Source organism: Bufo gargarizans, chromosome 5, assembly GCF_014858855.1.
Source record: "Bufo gargarizans isolate SCDJY-AF-19 chromosome 5, ASM1485885v1, whole genome shotgun sequence".
In the NCBI taxonomy this organism is placed as follows: domain Eukaryota; kingdom Metazoa; phylum Chordata; class Amphibia; order Anura; family Bufonidae; genus Bufo; species Bufo gargarizans.
In genome coordinates this window covers 469,960,545-469,972,573 of record NC_058084.1, presented here as the reverse complement: position 1 = coordinate 469,972,573, position 12,029 = coordinate 469,960,545, and the positions used below count along the sequence as shown (strand labels likewise).

General features: G+C 41.7%; 1 protein-coding gene across 1 annotated transcript in view; it reads left to right on the top strand.

The window, feature by feature from the left end:
* Nucleotides 1-9,464, top strand: part of LOC122939047 (amiloride-sensitive amine oxidase [copper-containing]-like) — a 66,143-nt gene extending 56,679 nt beyond the window's left edge. The window contains exons 3-5 of the mRNA XM_044294977.1: nucleotides 7,495-7,783; nucleotides 8,611-8,743; nucleotides 8,868-9,464. Of these exons, the coding sequence (XP_044150912.1) occupies nucleotides 7,495-7,783; nucleotides 8,611-8,743; nucleotides 8,868-9,143 (698 nt within the window). The 3' untranslated portion in view covers nucleotides 9,144-9,464. The remainder of the gene's footprint in view (nucleotides 1-7,494; nucleotides 7,784-8,610; nucleotides 8,744-8,867) is intronic.
* The last annotated feature ends 2,565 nt before the right edge of the window (nucleotides 9,465-12,029 follow it).

The following is a 12,029-nucleotide window of genomic DNA, read 5'->3' as shown; positions in this document are numbered from 1 at the left end:
AAGCACGAGCTGCAGTGTGGTAAACATCTGCATCCGAGATTTCATCATCTGACATTGGACACCTTAAACTCCACGGCAAAAGGAGGCCGTAATAAAGGACCCACTGCCCACAAGAAACAAAATAGGAAATAGCGGAAATGGGGCAGGAACCTAGGCAATCCACAGGGAGGAAATTCTCAGAGAGCTACGTATGTCTTTCTCTTCGTCCTCCACCTTGGACTCCTCAGCCAGTACCAATTCATCTTTTTTAGGGCAGAACCACATCCCTTACCATCTGAGGTACAGGAACAGGGGTGGCGAAAACCAGATACAGATGACCTACAAGTCATAAATCTTTTATCATGCATCTTGACCAGTACAGAGATCACGCTATTAAAAAGAGGCCTTAAGTGGCACAAATTTCTTAAACATTCAAACAGACAAACATGTGATGACCTGGCAATCGGTAAGAGCGATTTCGCCGCTCTACAGGTCTTCATGGACCTATGGGAAGAGGGTTCCCATAATACAGGGGAGGGTCCATTTACTAACCTTTGCCTGGGCAGTACCAAAATGCCTCCACCTATGAGTATATTGACCTTTTTCTCCAGCTAGTCACCTCCGAGCTTGAAAATCTTAATATAAAATATCCCTCTAACTATAATCTGACGAGAGACGAGAGGGAGGCTTTAAAATAACTCGAGAGAGACAAGTCAATTATCATAAAGCTATCTGATAAAGGTGAAAATCTAGTAATCCTCGATCACGAGAAGTATCAGAAAATGTGCCTGGATATTTTGAGAGATCGGGCAAGATACTGCACATTATTAACAGATCCCACTATCTCGTTCTTGACTGAATTAGAAACCATCCTAAAAAAGGGGATTACTCAGAAAGTTATAAATGAGGCAGAATACAACTTCATACTTCGCAAGACACCCCAATTGGCAACCTTTTATGGACTGCCTAAAGTCCATAAGGGACTGAACCCCTTAAAGGGACGCCCCATTGTTTCAGGCGTGAATCCAGTGACCCAAAATTATGGTCTGCATTTGGATAAAGTTCTCAGACAGTTTGTTTTGGCCCTGCCGGCATACACTCGTGATACAATGGATTTTTTTTGAAAAATTGAAACCCTCACTATTGATCTGTCATACCTTCTCGCCAGTATAGACGTTGAATCGCTGTATAGCTCATTTCCACATCAGAAGGGCCTTGCAGCTGTGGCGTATTATCTAAGCATGAGGGGGACCCAATTTGGAGCCCACAACCACTTCATCCTGTCACTATTGAAATTAATTCTTACTCATAACTTCTTGCTCAACTTCCGTCTCTACCACCAGCTCAGGGGGACTGCGATGGGGAGCCCTTGTGCCCCCACATATGTTAATCTCTTTCTGGGCTGGTGGGCAGATACCATGGTATTCCCAGACCAAACCACTTGGTGGGGCAACAAAATTACATTCTGGTCAAGATACATTGATGACATCTTTGTGATTTGGAATGGCAATAAAGAGGAATTTGCTAAATTTACTGACACCTTGAATGTAAATTAAGTCGGTCTGAAGTTCACTCATGAGGTTCAGAGCGAATACATAGCATTATTGGATTTGAGAGTATACAAACGAGGGGACAAATTGACGACCACACTATTTATGAAACCGACAGCGACCAATTCCATTTTACACTGGTAGAGTCACCATCCCCCGGCCCTGAAAATGGGCAATCCCAAAGGTCAATACCTGCAGGTCCAGAGGAACTGCTCCGACAGGGAAGACTTCTATACGGAAGCTAGGAAGCTGTATAATAGATTCCGCGATAGGGAGTATCCACAAGGGATCCTCAGAGATGCCTTTAAACAGACACAAAGACAGGAAAGATCTAATCTCCTCATCCCCAGAACCCCACTAGCCAGTATAGTGGCTCCTATACGTCTTATCTCCACCTTCAATAGGGGAAACGCCGAGACCAAAAAACTCTTAGACAAGTACTGGCCAGTTTTATCGATGGATCCAGATTTATCCGATTTGGTTACTACCTACCCCAGCATTACCTACCGTAGGGGAAGGAGCTTTAAAGATCGGTTAGTCCATAGCCATTATATAGCCCCTTTAAGGACAGGCACCTGGCTGGACCGAAAACCTTTGCGGTGCATGCAACTATATCTCCACATCAAAAACAATAACCTGCCCAGCCACTAAGTCAATCATTAACATCAAAGACTTCATCAATTGTAGAACTAAGGGAGTTGTATATATTTGCCAGTGTCCTTGCCCCAAAGACTATGTGGGTAAAACCAAGAGGGAACTAAGAAGAAGGATTTGCGAACACATCAATGATGTTCATAAGAGAAATGTGACTCCAGTAGCCAACCATGTGTTAGAGCATCATGCAGGGGATCCTCGGACTTTACATTTTTCAGTATTATTAGAGGTTATACCCCTGTCATAGTGAAAGGGCGACTGGGACAAGAAAATCCTGCAGAAAGAGGCTGAATGGATTTTCAGACTCCGTTCACAGTCACCCACGGGTCTGAATCAGAGACTGTGTCATGGGCTGAAGGAGTGATTTGCCCCCTTTGGGAATTGTTTGAATAGGAAGATATATGTCCTTTTCTCTATATGTAATCATGTGGGCAGCAATTTGGTGATTAACAATTTGCCTATGTTCTTGTCTACAATCATATTTGCCTGAGATTCAATATAGATCATGTGCTGATAATCGGGTGCACTGGGTATTCATATGATAACAATCGTGTATTTATTTTCTAATTATGTACATCGGGTATTTATGTGTTAACAATCATGTGCATTTCTCTTACCTCAGTGTTGATTGATTAGAAAAGATCATGTGTTTTTTCTGGACCAACTTTTCACCATCATCTTTTGTTTGATTGATGAATTATTGCCCCACATTATTCCCCTGATGAACCAATAACTGGGGAAACGCGTTGGAAGTATTTAGGGTAATGAGAGGGTGAGACGGAGCAGGCACGGGACCACAGGCCACCCACCATCAGGGTGTTGCTGTGGGTCGGAGGCATTAGTTGGGGACCTTGCAGGGACATTTTTCCCTAACGTACCCAATACCCTGTTCTCCCCTCTTTGACTTTTTGTCACATTATGTTCCATTGTAATAATATGAGATATGAATGTCGGCTACATTTTAGAGTAGTATGAAGTGATTTAATATTAATTTGGTGATTAAAAGTTAAGTTTTATCCCTAGCTTTCTGTGACTGCAGGAATTTGTGTATGAGCATCTAACCAATATTGGGTAATTCTGTTTTGTTTCTTGCACCCTCACCTGACACTGCATTATCACACTGAGCATCACCAATAGATGCATGAATGTCCTTGTCACGAACCAGTGGGTGCGAACCACTGTGCCACGTGTCCTACCCCCCGTTGTCTAAGTGAACCCCTCGATTCTTCACATTACCCCTGATGGTGGGGATAGACTTTTACCGAAGGGAACACCAGGTCGCTACCTCTTGAGGAAGGTAGGCACACAAGGCAGCTGGTCCAGGCGGACCAGGAGGCATCTGAAAAGGTACCAGAAGTACAAGCGTAGTCAGGCAGGCAAAGGTCGTTACCAGGAGCAACAGTGCAGGATGGAAGGATGAGGCAGAGGCGTAGTCAGACAGGCAAAAGGTCAGGGCAGGCGGCACAGGTATAGGTCAGGCAATCCGAGTCGGCAACAGGAGAGTCAAGGCAAGCAGGCAGGGATCAGACGGTTTGCAGAATCCAGGAACGAAATACAAGTCAGGAACACACGGGAGTATCAGGATCTTTAGCAAAACACAAGGACCTTGATACTGAGGCATCTGGGAAGGGGGCTGAGCCACTTATATATGCCCTTGAGGGCTAGGGTTGGACAGCGAGGTCACATGACCTAACCCATAAAACCCAGGAAGTGACGTGCGCCAGCCCTTAAGGAAGCACGCATGCTGTGGCCAGGGCTGAGATGAAACCGTGGAGCGGATCTTCAAAACCACAGCACCTACACAAACAGAGCCCAGAGCTGCAGCGGTGAATGGGAAGCTCTGGCCACAGATCACTGCTGAGCACGGCGCCCGGGACCGTGGTGGAAAGCAGGGGAACAGCAGCGCACAGCAGCCGCTGTTACAGTCCTTACAGTCCCCAGCAGTACAGTCCTGCACAGCAGAGTTCTGAGGGCCCGGCTGCTGCACCGCAACATTCTGGTAGGAGTCCACAGTCCATCTACACAGTGCTGCCCCCTGACGCTTGTGGTGACTGCACTGCTACTACAGGGTTACCTTCTGGTAGATGTCCACTGTCCTCCTGCAGAGTGCTGGATGCTGTGACTTGTAGTGCCATGCTAGGAACTACTGCAGGTGTTTGCTGGTGCTGGATGCTTGCTGCCCCTCTATACAAGCTTCCTTCTTTAAAGGAGAAATTTGCTGGGTGCAGTAAAGGTTTTACATGGGACTGCGGGGCACCATCTTGGAAAAATTCTGACTCAAAGCGCTTGCTGGTTCCTGTAAGTTTCTCCAACTGGTCCAAGATAGTGTTGAGCGAACTTGTTTTTTAAGTTCTGCGTCCAAAGTTCGGGCTCGGGTTATCGAAGAATCCATAACGGGATTCTTCGATAACCCGAACTTTGGACTCAGAACTTAAAAAACAAGTTCGCTCAACACTGGTCCCAGTTGTTCTAAGACAGAGTCCATTTTCTTTACAGTGTCAGTGAGCTGTATGGCCAGGGAGCTCCGCTTGCGGTCATGCAGCTCCTGGCGGTCAGGGATCTGCTTCTGAAGCTGCAGTTTCTCTTTCTTCAGAGTCTCCATTCTTTGCACCAGTGCTGGGATCTCATCAGCCAGGCAGAGCTCAGGTGGGCACTCTCCCCCTCTAGTAGACTGTCCATTGCTGGGATCTCATCCGCCAGGCAGAGCTCAGGTGGGCGCTTTCACCCTCTAGCAGACTGTCCATTGCTGGGATCTCATCCGCCAGGCAGAGCTCAGGTGGGCGCTCTCCCCCTCTAGCAGACTGTCCATTGCTGGGTATTGCAGGCTGTGGACTCACAGGATGGCCTCTCACAGGTGTAGTAGTTGCTGTTCTGCTTGTGTCCAGACCAAGCCTCTGCACTGCTGGTGAAGAAACTTGTGGCTTTGGACTTGTTGCGGCTGCAGTCACTGCGGTGGGTGCACAATCTCCAGATTGGGGACCAGCTCCCAAGTGTTTTCCAGTGGCTGCACCTTGAAACCTTCCTGCTTTTCCATCTTTGGTCTCCACAACATTTCTTGCAACTTTCTTGCAGCTGCTCCCAGATCTTGTATGGTCACTCTGTATCAGGACATTTTAGTTTCAGGTGTTGCTGTATAGTGTGTTTCTCTAGAGAAGTTCTTCTCTGTCTGCATGGAGTAGGGATGGGCTGCAATGGAGTCTGCTTCACCTCCTGCAAACTCTTTCCTTCAGGACGCTGCACATTCACACTGTTAGGTGGATTCATCACACTCTTACTTACTGCTTCTTTCTTTTCTGCTATTACTTTCTTTCCATCTTGGCTTCTTACTGTACTGGGACTGCTGACACCATGACCGCTTACATCCTGCTAATTCATCTTCTTCAGAAGGACTTTGGGATTTTCATCCACAGATTGAGAGGACTGGGAATTGTTTTCCAGAATAGGCCTTGGAGCCTGAGCCTTGGTTGAGGAACATGCCTACCCAGGGTTTCCCCTCCCTGGGATTGCTCCAGACATGAGCAGAACCACTAACACACATCCTCACAGCTAGGAGGCAGTATTATAGTAGTTATATTCCTGTACATAGGAGCAGTATTATAGTAGTTATATTCTTGTACATAGGAGCAGTATTATAGTAGTTATATTCTTGTACAAAGGAGCAGTATTATAGTAGTTATATTCTTGTACATAGGAGCAGTATTATAGTAGTTATATTCTTGTACATAGGAGCAGTATTATAGTAGTTATATTCTTGTACATAGGAACAGTATTATAGTAGTTATATTCTTGTACATAGGAGGCAGTATTATAGTAGTTATATTCCTGTACATAGGAGCAGTATTATAGTAGTTATATTCTTATACATAGGAGGCAGTATTATAGTAGTTATATTCTTGTACATAGGAGCAGTATTATAGTAGTTATATTCTTGTACAAAGGAGCAGTATTATAGTAGTTATATTCTTGTACAAAGGAGCAGTATTATAGTAGTTATATTCTTGTACATAGGAGCAGTATTATAGTAGTTATATTCTTGTACATAGGAACAGTATTATAGTAGTTATATTCTTGTACATAGGAGGCAGTATTATAGTAGTTATATTCTTGTACAGAGGAGGCAGTATTATAGCAGTTATATTCTTGTACATAGGAGCAGTATTATAGCAGTTATATTCTTGTACATAGGAGCAGTATTATAATAGTTATATTCTTGTACATAGGAGCAGTATTATAGTAGTTATATTATTGTACATAGGAGCAGTATTATAGTAGTTATATTCTTGTACATAGGAGCAGTATTACAGTAGTTATATTCTTGTACACAGGGGGCAGTATTATAGTAGTTATAGTCTTGTACATAGGAGTCAGTATTATAGTAGTTATATTCTTGTACAAAGGAGCAGTATTATAGTAGTTATATTCTTGTACATAGGAGCAGTATTATAGTAGTTATATTCTTGTACATAGGAGCAGTATTATAGTAGTTATATTCTTGTACATAGGAGCAGTATTATAGTAGTTATAATCTTGTACATAGGAGGCAGTATTATATTAGTTATATTCTTGTACATAGGAGGCAGTATTATAATAGTTATATTCTTGTACATAGGAGCAGTATTATAGTAGTTATATTCTTGTACATAGGAGGAATTATTATAGTAGTTATATTCTTGTATATAGGAGCAGTATTATAGTAGTTATATTCTTGTACATAGGAGCAGTATTATAGTAGTTATATTGTTGTACATAGGAGCAGTATTATAGTAGTTATATTCTTGTACGTAGGAGCAGTATTATAGTAGTTATATTCTTGTACATAGGGGCAGTATTATAGTAGTTATATTCTTGTACATAGGAGGCAGTATTATAGCAGTTATATTCTTGTACACAGGAGCAGTATTATAGTAGTTATGTTCTTGTACATAGGAGGCAGTATTATAGTAGTTATATTCCTGTACATAGGAGCAGTATTATAGTAGTTATATTGTTGTACATAGGAGCAGTATTATAGTAGTTATATTGTTGTACATAGGAGCAGTATTATAGTAGTTATATTCTTGTACATAGGAGGCAGTATTATAGTAGTTATATTCCTGTACATAGGAGCAGTATTATAGTAGTTATATTCTTGTACATAGGAGCAGTATTATAGTAGTTATATTCTTGTACATAGGAGCAGTATTATAGTAGTTATATTCTTGTACAAAGGGGCAGTATTATAATAGTAATATTCTTGTATATTGGGAAACTTTTTATATTATAACTTTTTTATTATTATAATATACTGTAATATGTTCTTGTACATCTATAGGTACAGAAAACAGCTTTGAAACCATTGACCTGAAATACGAGAACATTTCAAATCCTTGGAGTCCGGATCACTTTATTGTCCAGTCCCGTTTAGATCGCGTCCCAAGAAGCAGTGAGCGTCAGGCTGCTTTCAGGTTTGGATCTCACGTCCCGAGGTATCTAGCGTTCCAAAACCCCAACAAGAAGAACAAGTGGGGACATCAGAAGAGCTACCGGATCCAGTATAACTCCCATGCCCAAAGTGTGCTGCCTGAGATGTGGGCTGAGGAGAAAGGAGTCTCGTGGTCCAGGTTAGTCGGATGAGGGGACATCTGCTGATGGAAGAGCGGCCATTGCTGATGATCTATCATTCCTGGAAGCTCGGTATATGTGCTGATTTCGGAGCTACTTTAGGGAGTTTAAAGGGCATTACACCTAAAGTAATCCTCTACGATAAAACATGAGCTCCTATCCCCACCATTCCCAAAGTTAAATGTCTGTAAAATACTGAATTGCCCAAAAATATTTATAAATAGAAAGTTGTGGCATAAAACCCGAAACCTGAAATATTCATGTGATTTTAGGCCAATTCTCCATTATATGACTAGACAATCATTTAAAGGGCCAGTCCAGTCTTATGTTAATAATTTTAAAATGTTCTTATAGACTTTGTTTCCATTTCTTTCCCTTTTCAATATCTCTGTTTGGTGACAGTGAATGAGATCATTTTACTTTACATTCATGCGGGGGGCTGAAAACCTGCAGGGACCTAGGACTTTTCTCAGCTGAGAGTTTGTTACAGTTGCATCCAGTCTAGATAATCTTCTGTGAGGTGACTCCAGACAGATTCATTTTACACTATACCTGCACTGATACATTGTAACAAGCTATTCGCTCAGGAAAGAGATTTGTGCTGCTGATGTGTTTTGTTTACAGAGGATTGTATACAGCAGTGGTCTCCAACTTTTGGCTCTGTATCTGTTCCAGAACTATAACACCCAGTTTGTCCAGACAGCTGTTCCAGGGTAAGCTGGGAGTTGTGGCCTCAAAACAGATGGAAGGTTGCAGGTTGGAGACCACTGCTCTAGACTTCAGAGTCATCACTGTATAAGCCTCTATATGTCCATCTGACCTACAGATACAGCCTGGCAGTGACCCAACAGAAGGATACAGAGCAGAGCAGCAGTAGCATCTACATCCAAGGTGACCCCTGGGACCCCGCCGTCTATTTTGAGAACTTCATCAGTGACAATGAGGACATTGTGAACAAGGTAAGTACAGTGATAGTGCCATCAGTTTTCTTCATGACTCTTGTGATTGTCTCCATCTTCTTTTTGGTCATCTGGTCTTGTCTTGGGTTGGGGTCACTAATGTTCCTTATGTTTTGTTACTTAGGATCTTGTTGCCTGGGTGACAGTCGGGTTCCTCCACATCCCCCATGCTGAGGACATCCCAAATACATCCACCCCGGGAAATTCTGTAGGTTTCTTCCTTCGACCTTTCAACTTTTTTGATGAGGACCCCTCGGTGGCCTCCAGGGACATAGTCATCGTGAGACCCACGGACAAAGGCTTCACCAAAGTGAACATCCAACGTTGGACTCCTGAAGTGACCGGTCAATGTGTGTCAGGCAAACCCTTCCACTACAACGGGACTTACGTCTCGGACTGAATCCTGAAGATTTATCTAAAATCGTCACATTAAAGATCTTGTATCTAGAAGCTCAACTAGACAACTCAAGACAATGAAAGTCTTAGTGATTCCTAGGAATCCAGAGTCATCAAGACATTACCGAGGGGCATTGTCATCAATCGCTGTGCAAGATAATAATGAGTCACAATATAGCAACATATGTAACAGTTGATCAGATCATGGTTATTGGGGAATACTATGTAGCAACATGCAAAATATTTTACCCTTTGACATGTCTCACCTTTAAATTCTTTGTGTTATCCTATGAATATTATGACCAATATTAAAGAATAACATGAAGACTTCCAACCATGACGTGGCGTGTCAATAATAAACTTTGGGTCCTTACCTCTTGGGCTGTGCTTTCTTAAAGGGGTTCTTCGAGAATTAAGAAAATTTAAATACTTAAATATTACTTTATTATAAATATATTCACAAATACCTTTCATTAATTATAATGGCTTGTTTTGTCTGGAGAGCAATGATTAGGAGAAACAAAATAGCCGCCATACTATTAGTCCACACAAAACCTGTCCTAATTACACAGTAACTCAGGATCAGTACAGGATAAGTAATGTATGTACACAGTGACTGCACCAGCAGAATAGTGAGTGCAGCTCTGGAGTGTAATACAGGATGTAACTCAGGATCAGTACAGGATAAGTAATGTATGTACACAGTGACTGCACCAGCAGAGTAGTGAGTGCAGCTCTGGAGTATAATACAGGATGTAACTCAGGATCAGTACAGGATAAGTAATGTATGTACACAGTGACTGCACCAGCAGAATAGTGAGTGCAGCTCTGGAGTGTAATACAGGATGTAACTCAGGATTAGTACAGGATAAGTAATGTATGTACACAGTGACTGCACCAGCAGAATAGTGAGTGCAGCTCTGGAGTATAATACAGGATGTAATGCAAAATACAAAACTAAAAACTGTCATTGTCCTCTTGACATCCTTTAAGGACATATTGTGGGACATATTACTGTATGTGACAAAACTAAATATAAAAAATAAATAGAGAAAATATAATAAAATACAGTTAATATAATAAAAAACACCCACACCATAATATATCAGAACGACCGAAACAATATAGGGAACCCATTTTCATAATTAAAGAATAAGAAGCTATAGTTTGAAAAAAAAAAAAGACTTTCAACATTTTTTGCAGTTCTCCCCAAATATATGTGAATAAAATAAATTAAAAAAATGCTAAAAACATATTTAAAATCGCTATATGTCATGTAACAAATAAAAAGTTGCAAGCAGTAAACTGCCATGTGCAGTAAATCAGTCATTAAGACGAGTGCTACACAGAGACTTCCGCGACTTCTTGTCGTTTAAACTTTTTTTTGTAACGATAGTTAAAGGTGTGGCAATGCAACATGCTGCAAAAAATCCATACAAGTTGGATTTTTTGCATCTGTTGTGTCACAGTTTCAGTATGTTGCATTGGGACACCACTGACCATCATCACAAAAAATGTCATGTGACTTTTCAGTGACAAGAAGTCCCGCGATAAATGTTGCCTAGTACCCATAGTCTTAGGGTACTTTCACACTTGCGTTGTTGGATTCCGGCAGGCAGTTCCGTTGCCGGAACTGCCTGCCGGATCCGGAAATCCATATGCAAACGGATAGCATTTGTTTTCGGATGCAGATGCAGTCATCCGGAATAACGGATCCGGTATTTATTTTATAGAGCGTGTCCCCACAGACAGTGTTATCCAGAGAGTGCCCCCATAAACAGTGTCATTCCAGGGAGTTCCCCTATAAACAATGTCATCCAGATTGTGCCCGTATAAACAGTGCCATCCAGAGATTGCCAGTATAAATAATGTCATACAGAGAGTGCCCCTATAAACAGTGTAATCCAGAGAGTTCCCCTACAAAGTGTCATCTAGAGAGTGCTCCTATATACAGTGTCATCCAAAGAATGCTCCTATAAACACTGTCATCAACAGATTAACTCCTCTTTCCTTTTTTAATCCATTTTTTTATTGTGATCCTTTTTTTTTCCAAGCGTCCAATAGGATTTGGTGGGTTTAACTGTAAGGAATGTAAGTAGGACTGGCTTTAAGAGACTGACCTCTAGGGACTGACCTCTAGGGATGCTCATCCAGAGAGGGCCCCTATACACCGTGTCATACATAAGGTGCCCCTATAAACAGTCAATTCAAAAAAGGGAGTCCCGCTGCCTCACTTTGGCTATATTTCACGAGTCCTGATCAGAATAGGATACAACAGCTTTTCAGTGATGCCAAACATCGAAGTTCCACAGGAGGATAATCTTTGTTACAAAACCACCCTTCTGTAGATATAAAGGATAAGGCACATAGTGAAGGTTCGCCAATGTTTCCGATGATAATTGATTTTATTATATTCATCAAGGTATAAAATCAGTAGACATAAAATAGGATAAAATCTCTGTGGTTATAACACCGCCCATAAACGTAGAAAACACAGTGGTGAACTTTTATATTTTGTTTTTATTTAGTATTTTTATTTTTTACTTTTTAAAGAGCCCCTATAAACAGTGTCATCCAGAGAGTATCCCTATAAACAGTTTCATCCAGAGAGTGTCCATATAAAGAGTCATCCAGAGAGTTCTTCTATCAACAGTATCATCCAGAGAGTGTCCCTATAAACAGTATCATCCAGAGAGTTCTTCTATAAACAGTGTCATCCAGAGAGTTCTTCTATAAACAGTGTCATCCAAAGAGTGTCCCTATAAACAGTGTCATCCAGAGAGTGCTCCTATAAACAGTGTCATCCAGAGAGTTCTTCTATAAACAGTATCATCCAGAGAGTGTCCCTATAAACAGTATCATCCAAAGAGTTCTTCTATAAACAGTGTCA